The following is a 24,591-nucleotide window of genomic DNA, read 5'->3' as shown; positions in this document are numbered from 1 at the left end:
AATATTTTACTCGGGGGCAGATAAGACTTGGTCTCAACAACAGAAGATCGAATATCTTCTCTAATAATCGCCGCAGCAGCTTCCACTACGCGCAAGTGTTCTTCTTCCGAAGTGCCTTTTTTATTTTCATACCAAGCTATGGATAAAACTTAAGCTTGAGCATCGCGAAAAGAAAAAATAGGGAATGATCCAATCTTCGTTATAACTATAATATCAGTTAAATATTTTTCTCTTAATTTGGAAATGATCTTCTTATCATCTGGTACATACTCTCAACTCTTTCAATTTTTTCGCACAAATTTCTTGTCGAGCAATATTTCATTTTTAATTCCTAATAATACAATGAAGAAAGTTATAAAATTATGGTTCAAACTACTTGCCGAGACCACTTTTTTCACGATTGTTTACTTTTTCAAAGCTTATACCAAGTTAAGCAGGTAGAAATACTCGCTGGATTCTATAAACGGATGTACGCCTCCCACTCTTCGCGCTATATCTCAAAAACGGTTATTGATACAAAACAAATATTATAACTAAACTTATAGATAATTTTATGCTTTACAAGTTTTGTGAAGCATCTAATGACGTGCAACGCATAAAACGCGAGATATTTGCAAAAAAACAAATTTTGTGACCTTTGACCTTTGATATATTGATTAGCAGACACGATATTTTATGAGACTTTTCACCCTGTCCTTAAAACGTCAAAACGAAGGTCTGTGCAAAATTTCAGCTTGGTATCTTTCATTCCGAGGTTTAGCCTTTATTTCGCCTTATTTGACTGGACTATGATTAAATTAGATAAATAATCTTCGTAAAGAAATCTTCAAATTTTGAATTCCCGTAGACGGGCTTCGATACCGAAAAGTGAGGTTTTCCTTTTATAATACATAAACATTATCATTGCTTCCGATTTAATGCACAATACGTTAGATTTGACTGAACTAGGTATATTTTAAATGTGAACATGTAATATATACTTGGTACGTATGAAGATTGAGGTTAATGTCAATCAAACCGTATAAATGCTAATGAAACGTATTTTTTATCTATTAATATTTGGGGATCTATCTTTCACGACGATCGCGTGACAATGATTGTGATGCAGTCGGTTGTTATCTGAAGAAGCTTGGTTACAGCAAAATAAATTAAAACCATTATTGCAGTAAAAAAAATTCACCTAGATCGTGATTTTATTCGAATAAAACAGTTTTTTCCTTGCATATAAACCAGATCCTCGAAGTCAACGACGTACAGTTTCTATGCATATTTCATTTCCACTAGCTTTAGAGAACTCTGTTCTTACATCCACCGCACTTTTAAAACGGTTTTGTAAACAAGTGTTTTAATAGCCGATCTTCTGGTAAATTGGTCTTTTTTTGTTTTCCTGAGCCTTTCTTCCATTGTAAGGATGTGGAATCCTTATATTTTTTATGCAATTTAGCACAGTTGTTTTACTGCATCCAACTTTGCTTGCAATATAACGAGAACTGAATTTTTCTTTAGTCAGAATCAAAATTTCCGATTTTTTCTTTGTTGTCAATTGTGGTACTTTTGTCATGTTGAACACAAAATCTCGTAAAACGACGTAAACACTTGAAAAACTGGTTGTCAACTGCCGGAATAATGAAAGAAAAGAATTCTGCTCGTGGAAAAAATTCATTTCAAAGAACATTTGCTGTTAAAAAAAATATATACCTGCTTTTGTTTCTTTTCTAAAGGTAGAGTCATTGAAATATTTAAGAAATAGTGTATAAATTTTATTAATTTCTTTTCATTTAATCAATTGATTTTGTTTTCACTTTGTGTCATGTTAATTTTGCGATCGATTTGTGACTAATTTTCGTTGTAAGAAGCTTCCTTGCGACCAATGTTCGTGTGAGCAATAATCCGCATGACCAATATTCCTGTGACCAATTTCCATGGGAGCAATGATCACCGAACCATACATTTGCATGCGATGTATAAATGTTATAGAGAATGTGTATTTTTCGATGAAGATATATTTTTACTAGTGAATTCCAAATATATTTTCACCAGTAGATATAAATTTCTACTACAGAAAATATAATTTAACCGATAGGCGCTAGTGAGATTATATGCTGTTCTAAAATGTCTATGACACTTAATTTGACAGTTGCAAATCGTACATTTGCTATTCAAACTCAAACCTAACCTACACGAATTAACTGAACCCAAGTTGACTTAATGAAAGTTCTAAATCTAATTATAGTTTTGGAAGTTACATTAAGTCAAAACCAAAATACAGAGGAAGTCAACTGATCTCCCAGGGGAAAAAAAGCTGAAAAAGTACAGACAAATCTCGCATATTGCTACATAGTTTGTCTGCATTTCGATATTTCATTAAGTTTTAAAAATATGATAGCTATTCTTACCGATATTACTTCAGACTTCTGATATGAGAGTATTGCTCAAAGTATATTCAAACCGAATTTACGAACGCTAGATAACCGAATGTTTCCATTGCGACGATGACGACACGATTTTATTGCTTTCGACGTAAATTTTGGACTTCTGAGAAGCGATAATTGTTTTTTGCACTTTCCTATTGATTAAAATTCGATTTAGATGTGCTTCAATCGATTTTCACTTATTGTAAGTTGAAATATTATTACAAAAAGTTTTGATATAAATGCTAGATAACCATAAAACTGAAATGCTGTTTCTAAATACAATTTTCTTTATTAATTATGTCTATTTTTTTGATGACTTATTAATATTGTATGTTCCAAAAAATTATGATTATTTTATTTTTTCATATTTATATGTATATGTACTTAATAATTAAATATTATTTTCTGTAATTCAATAATTTAAGAAAGTGTAAAAATTCAATTATTTTTTAATTTTACCTAAAATTTCGCTCATTTGAGACAAAATGTTTAGGACCCAATGTGTTCCGATTAAGCTGAATCGATTATAGTATAAATTACTTTTTCTATTATACTTTGAACAAATAATACTGTTGTATTTTATAAATTTAGACTATATTTATAATTATTTCTATAGCACGCTGGCGATCCATGGGAAGCTTTTAAATGGTTGGAAGAAGCTCAAGCTTTGGACACTGCTGATCGGTATATCAACAGCAAATGCGCCAAATACATGCTTCGCGCTGGTCGCATCAAAGAAGCCGAGGATATGTGCGCTAAGTTTACCAGAGAAGGCGTCGAAGCTACAGAGAACCTCAACGAGATGCAATGCATGTGGTACCAGACCGAATGCGCTGTTGCTTACCAAAAATTAGGACAGTTGGGCGAAGCTCTGAAGAAGTGTCACGAAGTCGATAGGGTACGTCTTATTTCCCGTTAGTTTTGACTTACTATATTAATATATTAATAAAATGGTTCTTTTTTAATTTAGCATTTCTCGGAGATAATCGAGGATCAATTCGATTTCCATTCTTACTGCTTGCGTAAAATGACACTGAGGTCATATGTGCGACTGATGCGGTTAGAAGACGGTCTGCGGGCTCATCCGTTTTACTTCCGTGCGGCGAAAACTGCTGTTGATGTTTATTTACATTTATACGATAAACCTTTAAAGGATGCGGAAACTGAAGCTGAAGCAAATACAGGTAAAATTCTCATCATTCTTTTTAAAAGCTCTTTCTTATCGGTATATAATCAATTTGGTGCAACTGATGGAAGACCATTTCTTCGATTCGTTTGCTTCGTATATAAATTATATGCTGCTAATATAATTTTTTTAAAACATTGGTAAAACTAAGATTTAAAAAATAATTATTGATCATACGGTAACTTTGTCATACTCGACAGTTTGGTACCATTCAATATAAATGCATTTGACAGGTGACTTAAACTAAATAACGGATATGTTATCTATGTATATAATCATTTTCATTTAATTCTTACAGTAACTAAAATTATAACATATAAGATGAAAAAGAAAACAATCTTAATTTTCAATTTTTTAATTCATTATTAAACATTTAACAATCGTTTAAATTTAATACATCATTTAACGTATAAATTCATACATAAATATGTACACGACATACACACACACTCAATTATATACATACGTAAAATATGTATTATAAGCATAAATAAAGCCCTTACTTTAAAAATAAATATTTTACAAAATAAATATTTACATTACATTTTAATTTTAAAATCAGCGACGATCTCGTCGCGTGTTCGACTCCTTTGATCGTTCGTCACCTATCACTAATTTTGGTGAAGCCAAAATGCTCAAGCAATCTCATAGTTTACATTATTATCAGTGCGATTTTGGAATTACATTTCGTCTGACTAATATGGCATTTTTACGATATGCATGCAAAATCACAACCATATTATAAAACAAAAAAGTCTTTCGCTATCGATTGCATCGTTTTGTGGAATGCTTCGTAACATGGTTACAATTTTTCATTGACACAGTTATTTTTAAATGTTATATTATAACAAGTACACGTTATGATACAATTTAAAAATTTGTTCCTAGTTTTATACATGCGATGATAATATACAATAAGCACATATACGTTAGTTTAAAATTTACACACGTCAATATAGAAATATCAATCACATTTGAAAAATATACTAAGCGATCAATCACACATACATCGCGCACGTATCCTCTCTATCTAGCTTCGTTAACATTAAATAGGAAAGTATGCTTTGCAGACTAGCCAAAAATCGTTTTAGCTATTTACTTATTTTTACATAATAATACTAGAACGTTGGCAAAAATATAATTACATTTCGGCTCGTTTATAAGTTAGTTATCACACGTCGTGAATCGCTTCACTAGACATAATAGTTTATAAATTATCACATTTACAATTTGTCCGTTTGATCACATTTTTTAATTGTTTTCAACTGAGCGCAGATATTTCTTCTCCGCTTCTGAACTCGTGTCTCACTGGTTGCGGCGTCAGGAAGTAGACGTGCGCTCCTTCGCCCGGTAGCCGATACGCCACCAACGAACCCGGTCTTCCCTCGGCCACCTGATGCCTCCCTCTCCCTGAAGGATCTTTGTTAAATCTCACATTCGACTGCATGTGCTGGATGTACTGATTGTTGATGATGGGCCTCAGAATGTCGATCTGATCGTTCGCAAACTGTTGGCCCTCGTTGATTTCGTAATCCGGCTTGATTATCTCAACATTCTTCACTTTGTGCTTCTGGGGCGTTTGTTCTTTCAATCGCTTCTGGTCGGCTTCGTATTTGGCTTGAATCTCCGGATTTACGATCGGAATGAATTCACTCTCCGGATTCAGCAACGGCCTGGGCTGTCTGTAGTTGACTTGGGTGTCGCTGGCCAGTGATATTATCTGTTGATCGATTCTCAACGGTTGAGCTATTTCTTGGCGATATTTAGCGAGCGGAGTGGATAACGTTGTTACTTCTATATGTTTTATTGGCTCGGTTGCCGTTGCGCTGACCACGTGTTGGCTGGGATTTTCGATTTTTTGACCGAAAATATTGAAGTAGTTTTTTGTGATGTCGTCGAATAAGTTCTCTTCGTGTTTCGTGTAATAGGCGTGATCTACTGGATTTTTAGTCGTAGGGTTTGATAATTTTAGCTTTCTCGGTTTCGGAGAAGGCGTAGCGAGAATCGGTCTGGATGTTACCGAACCTTTGTGAGTGGATTTTACTGCTGTCTTTTTGTCTTGTTTGACGTCTTCATAGTCATAATCGTTGGGACTGGCGGTGGTGTAATATTTGCTCGGTTGGGTCGTTTCGGTGGTCACTTTTTGCTCCGAGAATACCGTCTGAGGAGTGGATTGGTAGTCAAGATTGAAAGGCACGCTATACGTGACCATCGGTCTGAAGGGTTCCGAATCCATCTGCGGGGCTCTAAATCGGTTCTGCTCCGGTCGAGCGTTGTTGTTTTGGAAACTGAATTGATATACAGGTCTAGGGGTCGGCTTCGGTTTCTGTCTCGGTTCTCTGTATGGATTCGGTTGGTATATGTTTATCTTCGGGCGGCGCGTCGTGTAATAATCTATAGTCTGTTGAATGCTGGCGATCTGTTCGTAGAAATTATCGGGTCTTCCCTGCTGCGGCAGTACGGCTTGCGGTATGTAGTTGTTTTGAACGTTCGGCTTTTGCACGCTGAAGTATTCTTGAGTCAGCGTTCTCGAGCCTTGTCTTTGAGGAATGAAAAAGAAAGGCGATGGCTCGCGACTAGGTATCGGTCTGAAGTCGACGTTCGGTGCAAATCCATTTTCGACGGGCTGATCGTACCCGCGATCGTCCTGAAGCAGCTGACCGTTTCCTTTTATTGTCTGGTAATAATTCCTGCCGTCGAAGTATTCGACCGGCTGCGGTGTCGTAGTAGGAATCTTCGACGCCGGTTCTTCGTAGAAGTAGAAGGACGCTACCGATTTTCCATTCTGTCTGGTGCTCTGGATGTAATCGGGGCGGACTCGGGTCACGGTCGGCAGGTTTTGTTTGGCAAACTGTAGCTGCGGTACCGCATTATCCTCGTCGTTGCCGTAATACGCCCTGAGCGGTATCGGCGTAGAGGTGACGTAGGTCTTATCCGGGTATTGATTTATCGGCGATCTGCCGTCCGGCGGGCCGTAAATTAAGAACGGCCGCGGAGACTGCGACACCGAGTTCTCTTCGTAATAGTTTTTGTCCGGATAATAGACGTTCACCGGTTTCAGAGTAGTCTTGATCGGCTTGTGAAGTACGAGCGGAGTCTTTTCGGCGGTCTTGTGCGACTTGATCGTAGGCACCGAGGGCGAGTGCGTCGTCTGCGTTATTCTAGTAGGAACTGGTTTCGTAACGATCACGACCTTATTGGGAGTCTTATGCGCAGGTCGCGAACTGCTCGTTTTCGGAGTCGGAGTCGACGAAGTGTCTTTCGAGTTGTCGACTTTTACCACCGATACTGATTTGTGAGGCTTGTGAGGTTTCATGACCGTCGCCGGCGGCGACGGAGTAGGCGGATAGACGTGAGCCGTGGATTTGACGGTGGTGGGTGGATTTAGAGGAGCGAAGAAATCCGGAGGGGGCGGTAACACTATTCCCGGGACGAGAGGCCCGGCCGGAACTTTGCTGGTGTTTTCAGCCCGATAGGAAAAACTGTACGGCGGCGGATAGTAGATTGAAGGGTCGTCCTCGTCGTAGAGATCTGTCAGGTTTCCCGGTGGTGGAAGGAAGCTCGCCCCGGGCGGTAGACCCCCTGGAAAAGAGGCGTTTAGCGAACCGGGGAACTTGAACGGAGGCTCACTTTCGTTCCGCGGCGGAAAGAAAGGGAACGGAGCAATTGGGAACGGCGATCCCCCGGGAGCAAAGTTTGCCGGATAGGTACCTTGAGCCGAGGGCGCGGCCTGCGGCGGATAAGGGAATGGCGGCGAAGGAAAAGCGCCGAAGCCTGCTCCCGGCGGTCTGGCGGGGAAAAGGGGCGCAGGGACACTGCCGTTCGGAGTGAGGAAGACGAGCGGGCCGTCGTCTGATAGTCGGACGGGAAAGGGCGGCGGCACTTCCGGATTCTGCGGTATCTTTACTTGCCTGGGAGGGGCTCGGTAAGCGTCGATGGGCGGCCAAGTCGCCGCGCTTTCGTCGGGCTTGGCGTTGTGATCGGGGAAAGAGCCTCCCTTCAATACCAGCAGATGGTCTTCGGCCAGCCATATTTCGTCGCTCTTCAACCCGCCCATGTTCGACTCGTTGTCTTTGCCCTTCGTCTCGGGGTTGATCGCGTAGCTGATCACGCCGGGCCTGGAGGGCGTCTTAGAGAACAGCTCTTTCTGTATGAGGCCGTATTTGCCCTCGGCCACTTGATCCGCGAGCGTCTTCTTGTCTTCGTCGTCGTCCGCCTGCTTCTGCTTGTTCTTCTCCTTGCCGTTGCCCGCGCTCGACATGAGCATCCCGTCGTCCCACTGCCCCTGATTCCATCCGACGTTCTGGTTCTCGGTCTTCACCACTACGCCGGCGAATTTGTCGTCGTAGCCCTTCGCTTCCTTCTCCACGTATGCGAAGTTGTTCTTGGCATGATCGGCGAAGTTCTTGGTCGCGTTCAATCGCAGATGACCTCCCGCTAGCCTAGCGAGCGTTCTCATACCCTGCGCGTTGGGCAGACTTCTCTGATCTCGCTGCTGGTTAAATGAAGCGGGAGGCAGGACGTACGTCGGCACCAACACGCTGCACTGCACCGTCCCCATCCACGCCAGACAAGACAGCATCGCCAATTTTGCAGCCATTTTGGAATTCTGAAACGAAGAGAAACTTATTTTTATATTCCGATTTCATTAAGATTAATAGTATTCAATTTAAAATGTACATTCAAATAAATACTTTGTTCTATAAAACAAATTCTTTGTGTATTTATGTAATAAGTGAGAATATATTGAAGCACATCTAAACCGAATTTTGCCCAATAGGAGAGCGAAAAAAATACTTGAAAAGTGGATTAGTTTTGGTTTAGAATTTGCGACTTCATTTCAGCTTTTGGCCAGTCATTTTTTAATGTTTCGATTTCATTAAAATGCATAGTATTTCATTAAACGAGTGCTTAAAAGACAAATGTAACATACAAGATTGCCTCGTTTCACTTTCATCTACGCCGTTCGCATGTTTTATTTCCGATTTCCGTGCTGAGAATTTAATGGATTTTTTTATTGTTTCAGGTGAGACTTGCGCGAGTTTAATGTCTGAGTAATCGCACCGGTGAGTACTGTATTTATTGATTGATCGTCGTTAGGCGTTGTCCTCCGTCCAGCCTCTCTCTTATTTCGAACGTAACATATTAGAGCAAGGTCTCTCGGATTATTGTTGTTGCTAAGTGGATTGCATTGTTAACCTCAGGGCGCCTAAATTGACCAGAGTCGTGATTTTTTCGCTACGACTAATTTCCTATTGTTTTACAAGCGATTTGTCATTGCGATTTTTCGATCGATCTTTTCATTGTCACTGCCGGCATTAGAGCCGAACGCGCGCGTAAGCGCCGAACCCGTGCTTGGATTTTCAATCGGGCTGCGGAAAATCCGCCAGATGACTATCGCCGGCGATTGTGCATTGTCGCCGTGAATTTTTCCCATTTCTCACGACCATTGTGCCGCTTTGACAACCGATATGGTGTACCTACGAAATGCGACAATTAGAGTTGCTAATACGCAACGGATAATGGAAGGCTGCCGTCGGCGTTGCGACACTGCGAGCCAGCGCGAAACGATTTTCAAGAACTTTATATTGTCGTTAAACTAGCGATCGATCATGTGTACGTTAAAATTAATAATAACGAAGTGGACCACAGCTGCTGCGGCGCCTCTGGCGACGCCGAACTCGCGCCGCTTTAAATAATAGTCACGATTTTTAACATTGCGCAACTCCAGAATCGGCTTCCTAGTCGCGTGCCTCCGCGAAATAAAACGGACGACGCTTATAAAGCGAGAGTGAAACTGCGGTCCGCGAAGGACACATATATATAAAATTAAACTTTCGTTCGGGTCAACTTTGCGCGGCCTTCTGGCCCACAGACGGGCGTTCCTTTTACTCGGGCGAACGCGGAACCGAAATTGGAGCAGCGGTTGTTATTATTTCCACGCAGGGCACACGCCTTTTCTGTACGCCTCTGGGTCACACTGCAGCCGGTGCTGTTGTGCGATATTTATCGGCTTCGTGCCGACGATTGGGAAACGATCAGGGCTGTTTAATTTAATGTTTAGTAAAGACATATCGAAGGACGCCGGTGAATCGATGCAATCTATTTATTTTCGGCACAGTCTCGCCTGGACGCGGCGAAACTGGTCTGACCGCTCCAGATGAGAATTTCTGCACCTGTCAAACTGTGCTCGAAAAGAGAAGGCAGTGCCGGAAAAAAATGTTGCGAAACCATTGTCTGTATCCTTTTGAATGTGTCGCGTCATGTCACATTGTGTGTTTTGCAAAACTTTCATTGTTCGCCGTTTTATTATGTGCGACAATGTCCTGTTTGTTCGTCTTGTGGAGCGGTGAAATTATGTATTGACTTTTCTAAAAACGTATACATTACTGTTTTTGTGTCAATATAGCTTTCAAACGTACATTGTTGTATTTATGTGTGCGATTATAATGTGAAAGATGCATATTTATTATGAACGGTTTCGCAATTTTGGGTGGCATTCCCAAGACATAAATGCAGGACCGGGCCTATTCTATGACAAAAGTTTACGACTCTTCCCCCTTCTATATATTACATACAAAATTTCAGGTTGAAAATGTGCATCAATGGTCTCTAATCGTGTGCACGCACATGTTCCATTTTTTAAATTTTGTTTTTGGCGCCCCAAGCGAACGCATGTGCAACTAGTGGGTCTTGAAAAATTCGAAAAATCCCGGGATTTTTATTTTATTTATATAATCATGACTCCCGGGACTTATAAAAATGTCCTAGACGGCCTTTTTTTTATAGCTCCCATCAGCTTCCGTAAACAAACAAAAATGTTCGAGATAACCGTTTTTTTTAGTTTCTTCCTTTGATATTTTCGCAGTATTCAAATTCCCGGGATTCTACGAATTTTAAATCCCGACTTGCGGGATTGAAAAAATCCTAGTTTATGACTAGTTTTTCGAGGCATTGTTTATTAAAATAGAATTGCCTTATTCATTATATTTATATTGAGGGATAAAATTCAGCACCTTTCTAAAACACGCAGATTTACTTAGACTAAGTTCTATATTAATTATTTAATGATAAGTATTTGTACCATATAAATTAGTATATTTTACATAAAAAACACATTCATAAAAATGTTTTATTATCCCTTCATATATAAATACATCAAATATGGCAGTAGATAAACGACTATCTATTTTTTATTTATTATTCGAATACTAGTTGAATTGTCTTATTATGCCTATGGAATGCTACCTTTACACAATAATTAATTTTGATTCACGCTCGTTCTTGGAAAATTTATCGGATGATTGACGCGTTAGATCATCGAGCTATCATAATGATTAGATGACTGAGTTTTTCCAACAGTTTGGTAAATATTTATTTTTCGTTAAATCAGCGAAATCAATTTTTTAACGCGTTGCGAACTCCGTTATTGAAATGCTGCTTATTCAAACATCCATGGGAATGAATCGCACGATTGTCTCATGTGAAACGATTTTTCTGTGCCATTAACGATTCGGTAGCAAGGCAAACGTCGACTTTGTTCGTTCAGACCTTGTGTGATATTATTCTTGATTTTGTGTAAATATGTTTTTTCTAAGTGTAGCACTGCCGACCTCGGGATTAACGAATCCGACGGAAATTCGGATCGATATCCCATTATCCGGCGATCGGTTTCGGTTCGTATAATGACACTCGGCGAGAAACACCGGTCGGCCTTGACTCGAGATGCGGTTATGTTTTTTTTTATATATACTGAAGATATGTGATTTTGCTTTGGTTTGGTGGTGTCGTGCTGGAAAACGAAAGTAGCGACATTTTCCCTGGAGATATGTTAATTGGATGGGTATTCTGCACCGTGACATGAATGACAGTCAGTCGCGCTTTGGTGCATTTTCACAATGAGACAATATGTGTGGCGATATTTTACCACTGCATTCCGAATGAACATAAAATAGAGGAGTCGTCACGAAATGAAAATGATCTGCCCCTAATAATGTCCATAAAAATTATGAATCATTTATTGTCAACCCTGATGTATTTAAAAACATAACTGCAATATATTAAAATAGTAGTGTAAAATAGTTGGGTAGTGGTATTTGGTTTGACTATATACTGTATAAAGTATATTCATAATTATTTCTTAATTCATCAATCAGTTGATTGATGTAAAGAAAAATTATGATGTAGCCAAATTGGCAAGAAACCATTTTCAGATAAGAAATATTTTTTTATTGAACTTATCAAAATTTAATGAACTATCGGATAAAATATGTCTTTTTACTTTTCGTGTCAAATATTTTTATTTGAACCGTCTGACAATCAAACTTTTAATCAAAATGAATCAGTTTTTCTAAGATCTAATTAAATTATCCCTATTATAGTAATTGTTTTATAATTTTGTCAGCGCGCAAAGTGGGTCGCCATTGTTGGCTTGCTCTTGCAAAACGAATAACCGTCAAAAAGCGGCGTCTTGCCGGCGCCCATTTTCTGTTTGCTTATCGTGCTCTGTCGCTTTGTTTTATTTCGTCTTTGAAAATCCATTAAACTCGGTTTTTCTCCGATTGATACAATCGACCTTGTCGCACTGCTAACAACACACACACTCGAAAGATTCGTCTCGCGAGATGACCGGTCAGCTGACGGAGCCGCCGTTGACCCCGCAGTGTTTTTATTAACATTATACAACTTACATTTCTCATTCTGATCAGCATCGTTATCCTCGGGATAACACGACGATTGATTCTAAACTAATGTTTTATCACTCAGCGATCACTGTAGTCGACGATATATGATCACAACCCTTTCCGCGGTATCATTGTCGCGTCACTTTTTATTTGTTTCGGATCCGAACACTTGCGTCTCGAGAGACCCTCGTCACCTCCTCCGCTATCTACGACCACTGTACCACTGTACCGGCTGACATGCTCTCCGAGCAGCGGTTGCAGCACGATTGAGCTTCGTGGTAGGGAGAACGAGAGTATATACGTAGCCCAGGTCCGCTTCGGGTGACGTATGTGTGTATATAATTTTATTGTTATGGCTTTACTATAAAGAAGACGCGGACTCCGAAAAATGTGGCCAATTTGCATATGTAGTGATTTTTTTACTTCGGGTGACACACGCTTGTTTACCGAGCGAATCGATGCACACACACGATTGGATGGAATTTTTTTGGAGTTGTTATTGTATGTATAATTCCATTTTTTGCTTAGTTTTTATTTTATTTAGATTGAGCGTCGACATTCCGAGAATGGTGTTAAGATGTGTTATTTGCGAGTAAGCGCGAAATGCTATTCAGGTAAAATTGAACAATTCAGATGCGTTTCGCGGATTTGTTCTCATCGGAATTTTCTTAATGTTTTATTGCTCAAATTTATGAAAAAATAAATTAACTAAGGTCATGTAAATTGCAATGTAAACACCTCAATACTCATAGGAGAGATTACCCATTTGAAGACTTGACATCAGTTTTTTACCAGCAACTCCAATGTCGTTTTTTTAAAAATAATTTATTTTTGATTTGAAACATCAGATAACGGTGTAACCTTGACCGGACAAAAACTTTTTTTAATTGAATCCACTGCGGTTCAATTTATTTAATCGCAAAAATTAAAATTTTGGTTTAGAATCAGAGACATTTAATCAAATTTCACCCCATGGGTTGATTTTATTTTGTTGTGCTAGTTGATGAAACATAATACTTAAATAGAGGTTGTAGTTATAGTGAGCTTACACTGGCAATATTGTCGTTTACGACATGGAAAGGTTAAATTGCAATAAAACAAACTTGAATGTATATAATATAATATTAGTATATTGCAATACGATTAGTCGTGTATATTTTGAACTATACTTACATATGTATGTTAGTATTTTATTACTATTTTAATATATAAGTAAATATTAAAAATAATAAAAATGTGCTGTAATCATAGTTTTTCTCATAATTTTCGATACTTTAAATAACTGAAACATGAATTTTAAAACTGCGGTTTTTTTATCATTATTATGTCCCAACATTCATTAATAGTTAAAAGTTCTCATTTATAATAATGGCAATTATGAATAATAAAATACGTCAAATCGGCGCGTATTTGTAGTACGCACCTTCATAAATGATAGAAACACGTTAGAATAAAATAAAGCTAACACCAGTTGTTTTTTTTTTGATAGAAAAACAAAGTTTAGAGAGTCACACGCTTTGTTTATTTGCTCGTATGGAAAATAACCAGAAAATATCTCATCAAAATAACCAGATAGAGTTCAACTGACATTTTGGTAAATATATTGGTATATGTCAATATTTACCATAATAAAGTTGAGAAAAACACGCTGGTAATTTAAAATGATTTTTTTTGTTGTTTTTTTTACGCAATTCTCTTCGAAGCTCTTCAAATTTTTCACTATGTTTACTAATGTAATGTCATTTTAAATTGTAATCTTTGATTATAGAAACAGTTTCCTTATAAATAAGACGTTAAAAAAAATGATTTTTTTAAAGTAATGACTTACAAGTGTATATTTGTCTAACAAATAAAATATTTTTTGACATTGGAGGAAAGTATTAGTGGAATATTTTAACCAGATTTCCTAAGCTTTATTTATCTAGTCGCTCAGTAAAAAAATCACGAAATTTCTACGCGTTATCGAATAGTAAAACTAAAAATATTCTAATTGTTTCTATAGTAATAAAACAATGAAAAATTAATTTATAATAATTAAATATATATTTTAATACAGTATTTTTAAAAGAATTCTTAAAAAATATTGACTGTTTAAAATAAAAATGCACATAGTTAAAACTATTATTATTCTGACTTTCGCGAGTAAATATGTAAAATAAAATTTAAATTACTATAATATTTGACATTTTTTACTACAAGTAAATTCAATTTTAAGTTATTAAGTATATGTGTAATTATTAATTTAAATTATTTATTTGCGCTATTTAGTAGTGTAGTTAATGTTTTATTTATAGAGGAAAATTTAACAAAAATCTCTTCACGAGTACTTTTATTTTTATATTTATATTATTAATTTAGATGGTATTATATATTTATTTTTACACCAGTCTCAAAAACATCAAGGAAAAGCAACTTAAAACTAATGAAAAATGTTTATATACAAAAAAGATGGTTTACGTGTAAGCAAATGTATGGAATATTACATATACAACTTTTAAAAAATAACATGGACATTAATGCGATCCTTGTGCTGCAAAGAATTTTTATATGCTGTACTAATTTGGTCAATTTTAATTTTAAATCTCCAACATTTGTGATATCCAGACAATTTCTTTTTTCAATTACAAATTATTTACAGCGCTGAAGCCGCATTCAACTAAATATGACGATGGGAATGGTAACAGTAATTTTCTTGCTAAACTTGTCATAACTAGGTATTTTGTTTCTGTCTCGACACAAACACGCCATTGTATTTTTTATGTTGAATAGTGTTTTAAAAGATTCATCATTTTGCAATTCTAAAAGTTCTTCTTGATAATGCATAGCTACATCAGTTATATCTAACAATATCGGTTGTATTATCCAGGGTGGGAAAGCAATTTCTTGTAAATCTAAAAATCTGTTACTTAAGTCACAATCCATTTCACAAAAATGCCCCATAGCAAGTATGGTGGAATCAGTTACTTCACAATTAAGTCAATAAAATTGCTCAAATTTTTTGTCTGAAAAATTTTTTTATACTTTTGCAAAAGTCGAATAAAGCCAAATATCTTGGATTTTACATCAATAAGGATCTTATTTATTGAAAAATTTCATTATAAAATATGTAGTGGAAAGAGTGCCTTGTAATGTATGCCTTTAATTCTATAGAAATGTATGTACAATTTTTGCAATAATTAGTATATGTATTTATTATCGTATTCTTGTGTCAAACTTTTGTATCCCGGTGACTTCTGAACTGGACCTGATCTGATGTGAAGTGAATAGTGGCTGCATTTTCGATCTCCGAAGGGTCGTTTTAGTCGATACTCGACTTGGTGCGAGTCCAGCTGAACTCGATCGTCTGGCCAATGTGATGATTTAACCCCGAGACTATTTGCTATTGTATATTAATTGTATATTTAACCGCGTAAAAATTTGCGTAACAACGATGATTAAAAAATCGTCCAGCTTCCCGTAGACGAATTTCATTTTGTATTGTATTGGCACTGATTGTATTCTTTGTTCAGGTCCGTTTGCAAAGTGCTTTCTGATCCGCTCAAATGGGCTTTTAGCAAAACCTGCGGTCTGGTAGGTCTACATTTTTTTTTAACTTGATTGAATTCGAATGCAATAATTGAGATGAATAAACTTCATTGCAGAAAACGATTTGCACAAATATGATTTCGGGATTTTCCGGATGATTACTGATGCAGGACAAAATTGTTGAATCCGGGACTGTCCCCTATTAATTAGGTACGTCCGGTGACTCGATTATTGTTTTATATTCCACCGATTTTTCCTCATTAAATTATAATTTTTTCCCCAATAACTACAGATTGCGTCCGTCAAGCTGGCACCGCCGGCCGGTTGTTGAACCTGTCGGCTCACGTAATTTACTTTCTTCGTACGCAAATTAACCGTTGCGACCACTCATGTGTCGTTGCAGATGAAAACCGCGAGCGTATTATTTTTTTTGGGGCCCATCGCCGCCTTATTTTCGCCTTGGCCGACGCCACGAGGAATGCGCGGTATGGAATGCCGCGGATGACCCGTCCCTTACTTGGACGACCTCCCCCCACCGAAGCCGGGTCCGATTCGGTGTCACGCTCGTGTGTCGCTCGTCGGTGTGACGGATTTGCATAATCGTAGTAAACACGGACGTCACGGTCGCTCCTTCGATTCGGCGGCTGTTGTGCATTCCGCCGGTCATCGTCGGAGTTATGTAACGTGGCTGGAGCTGCTAGGCGACCGGGATTTCCCGGACTTGTCATCAGTTTTAAAATTAATATTTAATACTCGTATAACGTTATGTTCCTGGTGTTAATAGACTGCCGCTATTCAAGGTGTTTAGTTTTATATTTATTTTTTATTTAACCTCTGAGTATAGAAATTTAGAAAATGGGACCGTGGACCGGAGTGGGGTATAAAGTAACCCCATTCAAATTTGAGTAATAATGAAATAATACTATTTTTAATTATTTATTTGATATATTTATAGATTTTAATAAATATAGTAACATTTAGCAAGAATTTTGGGGTCCAAGTGTACCCCGCTTAGGGATGAAAAAAATAGTTTTTGACGAAGAAATATCTTGCTTTGTGACCAAAATAGTCGCATTATATTCGTTGTGATTTTTAGCTGTGCTGTGGTTATGATTAACTTTTCATAAAATTACATTAAATTTCGGAGGTAATAAAGGCTCTATAATAATAAAAAATATAATAGTATGTTCTATCAACTAACTAGAAATTTATGATATATAAAACGCAATCTTAAGTAGTCAGTTACTGGTTATAAAAATTACTTAAATTAAAATATTCCATTTGTTACGATTTTTGTTATAACCTTCCGGATTAGCAGTTTAATCGCTTGCTCCCGCAAAAAGTTAATGTCGCATGTTGCGATGTTATAACGCAGGATCAGGGTTTGAATTATTGTCCAATTAATGCGACTGATTCTTCCGAATTGATGTTTTTTCTTTCACGAGATGGTGTTTTGTCATGCGATTACCTGCAATAAAGAAGTATTTCGTGTCGTTAATTTTTATGAGCGTTTCGTATAAACATTATTAAAACTTAACGTTTGATTTGTGAATGTGTACGTATTATGAATTAAGGATTTTTTTGGTAAATCTCAGATTTGTGCTGTGCAAAAAAATGCACGCAATCGACGCTGTATAAATTTGTATTAAAATGTAAATATTAAGCTTTGCCGGACAACATTTTTTTTAAATTTAATCCACTGCGGTCTGATTTATTTAATCACAAAACAGTTTATTTAACCAGTTCAACGCCAAGCAAATTTCTATGAATTTGCTCTGTAGGCCACCATTTTCAACCCTTTAAATTATTATGAAAGAGGAACATTATTTACCTGGAAAATCACTGTTTACTTTCCTTTTTATTAATTTTACCATAAAAGTGAAAAAAAAGCACAGAAATAACAAGTTTTAAAAACCACTGTCAGGGCTGCCACACACAAATATTATATGTAATTTATATTGTATGTGGTTTATATTATATGTTTTTGGTTGTTTTTAATATTTGTATGGGACACGATAATTTCCGTTGTTTTAATCAAAACCTTTTATCAAAATGGCGGCTACTTCATATATTTAAAAAATTTCAACTTTGTCAAAAAAATTAAAAAAAAAGTAAATATGGCAATAATGTTATAATATAAACAAAAACAAAATTCTAATTCAACAAATGTTTTTTTTTACAAAAAATTAATATTGTAAAAAAAATATTGTAGCAGCCCTAACAACGTCTGTATGCTCGATCGTAAATAATAAAAGAATGGTTCAAAAATTGCACATTTTAACGATCACATTCCATTTAATAGATGTCTCTGTATTAAATTAACGAAAAAAAAATCAAATTTATTAATAAATGTGTCCGTAATAACATTTGCGTGCCTGCACGCGCTGGCGTTTGACGGTCCGACAGCTTTGGCGTGCAGGCACGTCACTGGCGTCTAAAGGGTTAAGACACAACTTTACAATATTATGCTTTCTACTAAGAAAATTTACTTCCATTAGTATTCTCAGATTTTACGAGCCACAATAAAGCTTGCTCCTTTGTAGTACAAATTTTTAAGAAGTGTTGTCCCAAGTTCAAGCCATTTTAAATAAATATAATTAATTAAATAATTTAATGATCATACAAGATAATAACAAGAAAAAACTAATTCTTCTATATTATATCTTCTAATTCCGCTAAAATTTATTTTAGCGGAATTAGAAGATATAATCTTTTCTATTTTTTTTAATGTTTCGATTTTGTGAAGATTCATAGTATTTTTCAATAAATGACATGCATTTTCTAGCCAAATTTAGGGTGGCGTCCCTGTTTAGAATCTACGTTAAAATCAATAAAATCGTGCTGTCATTCGGTTTTTTGAACTAGTGGTTAGGATTCATAGTATTTCATTAAATGACATGCATTTTTCTGGTCAAATTTAAAGGGTCCCTGATTGGAATCCACGTCAAAAGCAATAAAATCGTGCCGTCGCGGTGTAAACGCTCGCTTCATATTAAGACTTTTTATAACAATATTGCGAAGGATATCTAAACAGAATTTTGACTAATAGGAGAGCGCAAAAAACAATTATCACTTCTCAGAAGTCAAAAATCCAGGCAGAAGAACTATGGAGCAATATGCGAGATTTGTCTGTACTTTTTCAGCTTATTTTCCCTGGGAGATGAGTTGACTTACTGTGTATTTTGGTCTTGACTTAATGTAACTTCCAGAACTATAATTAGATTTAGAACTTTCATTAAGTCAAGTTGGGTTCGGTTAATTCGTGTAGGTTAGGTTTAAATTTGAATAGCAAATGTACGATTCGCCAAATTAAGTTTCATAGACATTTTAGAACAGCATATAATCTCAAAAGCAATAAAGTCGTGCCGCCGCCGTCGCAGTGGGAACGCTCGTTACCAAGCGTTTCCACTGCGACGCAACGGCGCCGACACGACTTTATTGCTTTTGACGTGAATTTTTGACTTCTGAGAAGTGATAATTGTTTTGCGCTCTCCTATTGATCAAAATTCTGTTTGAATATATGCTCTCAAAATATTTCGGAATTTAATGCTCTTAAAATATATTGTTTAAATATTAAGTTTTTTTAAAAACAGTACTTTAATTTACTTAGAGAAAATATGTACGTAAAAGTAAAAACAAAACTTTTTAAATTGAGAACCATGAATAACAAGTCACACGTCTTGGTTTTGAGCAGTTGGCTCAGACTGGTCAAAAAATTGTTTCCAAAATCCATCGATGGATTAACAGATTTTACGAAGAATTCTAGTAATTTGACAGTTCCAGGTAAAATGGTTAGGAAATAATAAAAAAAATCACTGTAATATATTGACAAAATTATCTCTGAGTAACTGGAAATTTTATCATTAAATCATTTAAAATCGCTTCAGAATTTAGAAAATATTTTGAGCATGACATAAATTCCTTTGGACTTCTAAAGGTTAAACATGCATAAAAGATCTATATTATTATTTTATTATAATTTACGGAATTGTATGTACAGAATAAATATATTATAGTATCAATGGCTTGAAAGTTCTAACCTTTTATGGTATAAGAATGCACAAAGGGAGTGGCGATTTTGTGTTACACAATTTCTTTGAGTTGATTTTTATGTCTTAAGATATAATTAATTAACGGGAAAATTGTCTTTATATTTCTTATTTATACAAAACATAACTTTTTCTTAATTATTTTTAGAAGAGAATCTCATTATGTGTTGACTATAAAATAAGTATTTTTTCTTTAAACCAACGATATTGTTGATCAAGTCGCATACAAATAAACTAAACTGCTCACATAAACTCAATATTATTATACAATCTCTGTGTAATGATCATGAAGCGTTTATAATTTTAATATATAAGGAAACAGGAAAACACTTCTAATAAAATATATATGGTTAGGAATTCGAATCTAAAAAGGAATGTGTAGTCTTCTTAGGATATTGTCGCCTGTTACAGGAAGTATAATTACAACTAGTTTATAATTATATGAATTCACTCCACATAGGATTGTTGCCATTTGCTAATGTCATTAAAGAATCGATTACCTTTAAAAATATCATACTCTTATATATTCTTAGCTGAAACGCTGTATGTATTTAGTAGAGGTCACACTCAGAATTTTTTTTAATGAATTGAACCGTTTATATCGTGCCTGTGTCACGATTTATTATAGAGCTTTGATTGCCAGGAGAGCTTTCGATGAGTCACGTACAGTTTGCAGCAATTGAGCAAAATGTCACTCCATCTAAACACTCGTGGGCGGCGTGGGCGGCAAGCACGCCGCTCGTTATTATGTAATCGATTTCGAGTGCGAAGAGCAGCACTGGTACTGCCTCACGTCCTTCGCGCATTATCGAACGCGGTCAACCAGAGAGACCAAGTTCGACGGCCGCCCATCGCCATTTTCCGCCAAGGCCGACCGGAAGCGAGCAGGAAGAAGAACGCCGGCGATAGGTCACCGCCTCGGAATTCGTTGCGTAACTCCTTCGCTGCGGATCGTTGAACTTTACTTTCCGAGTTGAACCCTCGATGGGAAGACGAATTCCGGCGAGTTCTATAATTAACCGCCGGACCGGATCGCCTGTGGAGGAAAAGGACCGGTGGTGAACATTCTTCGGCGAACACCTCACGCCGGAGGAATTCCCGATGCAACCTTGCAAGGCCGTCGTTTTGTCACCGGTCGCGGCCGGCGCTCGTAAATTGAACGATAAGGATTGAAATGCAAAAAAAAACGTTAAACGTGTGCAAAGGCGCCTCGCGAATATCGACAACCATTTGGTTATTTATTTTAAATTAATTCAAATCAATACTCAACATATGATATAATTAATGTTTTCCCAGACATATGGAAATTTTCAAGTGACTTGTATACATAAAAAAGGGTACAAATTGATGATCAAGAAGTATTGGATAATATGTATATATGTATATATTACAAACCACATCAAAAGATTGCACAAAAATGTTTTATTAATATAATATTTCTGAAGTAATATTTTTCGAACAAATAATACGAAAGGACTGTCAGAAGTATTTCTCTACAATGAAACACATTGAACTTCAGAATTCTCTCCACATTCCTTGTTGAAGAGGATTCAAAGCAAAAAATTGTATCCGTATTTGGATCATAGTGCCTTTTAGTTAGGATCGTTGATATACAATTCATTGCATTCTAGGCGACGCGTCTATTCAATGAAGCACTTTTTGAAGTTGCTAATGTGGTTGTGTCGACAATCCGTCAATGCTCGCGACTTTCAACTTTAAAGTGTCCTATGGAGTCGCGATCACGTCCCTTATTCTTTCACCGCGCGGCTAGAATGTCAGCGCTTGAGAACACTTATTTTGCACGAGCTATCCAGCTTCTCAATGAGCTTGCCAAACAAGTATATTTTTGACGATATCTATGAAGAGCTAGAAAAAAATATATAGGGCTTATATATTTTAAGTATGCGTCATAATCGTTTAATAATATGTATGTTAAAGAGTATGTGTATATGTTTGGGTTGATGCATAGAATACGTATTTATGTATCATATATTATATATAAAGTGCTAAATAAAACATTTTTTATAATGGACATCATGACGCATTGGGATAACCTTAAAGTCACGATGGTCAGATTTGTAATAATAAATAAATATAATTGAATCATCATTTCTCAATAATCTGATGTTTAAATGATTTCAATTAAATGCTTTACTTCCCTAGTTATTTTTTTAATAATTTTATCGGTGACTATTTACCTATTTTATGCAGTTAATTTTTAGCTTCTTTTCCGTAATTTGTGGAATTTAAACAACAAACACTACTTACTTTTTAGTATCAACGTTACATCCGTTACCTATGATCTTTACGCCTAATTACTGAAAATGTGCAAAATCTAGCGAAATATTTATTAACAAATTCAATCTCAATCAATAATTTTTAAATGTAAAAAATACATTAGATTGCGTCAACAGTTTTTCAACATTTTAAAATGTTAAAAGCTCGCCATAATACAAGCAATAAAATTGTTTTTATTTAAGTGCTATAGAAATATCTTTGTAACTCTTAACTACATGCTTGATATTTGAAGTGTTATGGTAGCTCAGACGATAGCTATGCTTCGTTACGTGCATATTTACGTTTGTTTATTTTCGTTACGTTTTACCGATTTTCTCGCAAGTTCCCATCGTTACTTAACTTGTTTCCATATACATAATAATAAACGCATCTTAACACTTCCTTCCCGAGTGCACACTTCCACTTTCATGCAGCTTTCTCGACTGGACCGTTAACGTCTCTCTTTCTTGAAAATAATTGATTTCGAATTATCGACCGTTTTTACGTAACTCGACCGCGCGTATCATATCATTAAGCCGCAATTTTCTCCGCAATATTAAATAGGTCTTTAGATTGTGGAAATTGTTTAGAGATATATATTTTTTATACGTGTACCGGTAGCGATGGGAACGCACGCTAGTGATCTACCGGAAAACCATTAATCAATCATCGGTTAATACACGCCGGGCGATGTCGCAATTTGTTGTACTTTTTTTATAGCCGGGTTTTTTCTTCTAGACGTTATATAACGCGAGAATACGGGCGTAATGATGCTGCAAGCCGCCAAGGTCAAAGAGTCACGTCCATTAAATATCTTCTGTGCTAAGGATGGCAAGTGTCAAGTTCAAGGATTGCGCGATCACGCTTCCAATATGTGTGTGGTTAATTATTTTTCTTAATATCTTATGGATGTTTTTGAAATTTATTGCTTTGTTGTTCTCGCTCGAGCGCGATTGCGGGTACAACATAAATAAATCAATATAAAAAATGTTTAATTTATGCAGTATCTGTGATGTTTTTGTAAATAAATATATTAATAATAATAAAAGATTGCGGTGATTTGTGTGAATCGTAATTTGTGTGAAATTACTGTGGTGTTAATTAATTTAACGAACAAAAAATATTGTGCTTTTAATCAAATGTGGCACTTGTTATTGTAATGTTAACAAGTGTGAACATGAGTTTTTCAACCCGAGAGTAGTATTTAAAATTTCGAGGATTGATTTCTATATGATTTTAATAGAAACTTAAAGATAAAATATATTTTAGAAACTTGTATATTATACCACGTCTATTAATTTTGTCAGCGACATCTTAAATATCTGCTATGTAATATGTCTTATCCTGCAAATGGTTATTCATTACTCGTTTTCGAGATTTGTATTTTTTTTACAACAATTTATCTCTGAGACAATGAAAAATGAAATTTTGCGCATGCATATCTTTTTAATTAATAATTTTGTCATCATCTTTATCTTTTTACATGACACATTTTCATAGTGTTCGTAGAATTATCTTAACATATTTTCTCTCAAGGAATAATTATGAGACTAATTAATATTTTAATTCAAAATTTATACGGAAACTAGAAACGCTGTCGTCATAATTAAATTAAGATTTTAAATATCATAGTGCTAGCATCATCTAGCGCCGACCATTTTAAAAGTGCAGCATACACGAAGACACAATGTTATAAAAAGCTTTTATCCCATTACATTATTAAAAGTCTATACTCTTGTCTAGAACTCTTAATTTTTACTATGCAGCGTTAGCAACACTTAATCGGTCAACTTTCGCTCAAATCAATCTCTAAACACATTAAAGTGTAAAGTTTCCGTGTAGGTACATATTTAAATATGAGTAACATAAAAAATAATATCAATATATTGAAAATTAATGATTTGCAATTAGCGAGCTTTCGTTCTACCGCGCCCGTTCTTTATTATCCAGGCGAAAGCGTGTCATCGTTTGTATTGTAAGCGCGTGTATGTGACAAAAGCGATTGGTAATTATCGATCGGTAATTACTAGTTCTTATGACTGGATGCGAAAATCGCGTCGTGAGAAAGGGGTTTGTCGCCACTCCGCGCGTTTGAGTCTTTTAATTCTCGACCGGCGAATGCGCAACACTACGCATATTTCATGCCATACATTATTTTAAGAGCGTTAACGTATCATATGCTCCACATAATGTCGATTTTTTCTGTAATTGAAATTAACACAATTATTTGTGTTAATATCATTATTTTTTTAATACATTTAAGATATTCTCTATGTTCTCTATTATACCTAATATCTACGATCTAGCTCAATTTTATTTATTTATTAAAATTAATACCATCGTGATCTGACAGGTTAACTTCACGCGTCACGATGGCCAAAAGCATAATATATATATATAACAAATATATTTTCGCGCAGTCCTGTTCACGTCGGGAGGTCACCACTTTTAGGCCC

At 36.0% G+C, this 24,591-nt stretch overlaps 2 protein-coding genes across 2 annotated transcripts in view; one reads left to right on the top strand and one right to left on the bottom strand.

Moving 5' to 3' along the window:
• The window catches only part of Naa15-16 (N-alpha-acetyltransferase 15/16), a 100,492-nt gene that overhangs the window by 8,003 nt on the left and 67,898 nt on the right, over positions 1-24,591 (top strand). Inside the window, exons 7-8 of the mRNA XM_088193365.1 lie at positions 3,031-3,312; positions 3,385-3,598. Coding sequence (XP_088049491.1) covers positions 3,031-3,312; positions 3,385-3,598 — 496 coding nt within the window. The remainder of the gene's footprint in view (positions 1-3,030; positions 3,313-3,384; positions 3,599-24,591) is intronic.
• LOC148231800 (uncharacterized) lies at positions 4,066-12,557 on the bottom strand. The gene is made up of 2 exons (XM_088193364.1): positions 12,291-12,557; positions 4,066-8,209 (listed from the first exon to the last, which is right to left on the bottom strand). The coding sequence occupies exons 1-2, from the start codon at positions 12,309-12,311 to the stop codon at positions 4,862-4,864; spliced, it is 3,369 nt and encodes a 1,122-aa protein (XP_088049490.1). The 5' UTR covers positions 12,312-12,557; the 3' UTR covers positions 4,066-4,861.

The sequence above is a fragment of the Plectrocnemia conspersa genome, unplaced genomic scaffold (assembly GCF_051122295.1).
Source record: "Plectrocnemia conspersa isolate PC_06_02 unplaced genomic scaffold, ASM5112229v1 ptg000009l, whole genome shotgun sequence".
Taxonomy (NCBI): domain Eukaryota; kingdom Metazoa; phylum Arthropoda; class Insecta; order Trichoptera; family Polycentropodidae; genus Plectrocnemia; species Plectrocnemia conspersa.
This window is presented reverse-complemented; position numbering and strand designations above follow the sequence as displayed.

Bases quoted from the DNA above. Each gene is read 5' to 3' on its own strand.
- LOC148231800 (XM_088193364.1), bottom strand. From the start codon at position 12,311: ATGCTGATCAGAATGAGAAAT. The intron at 8,210-12,290 runs GTAAGTTGTATA...TCTTCGTTTCAG, and splicing joins TGCTGATCAGAATGAGAAAT to AATTCCAAAATGGCTGCAAA.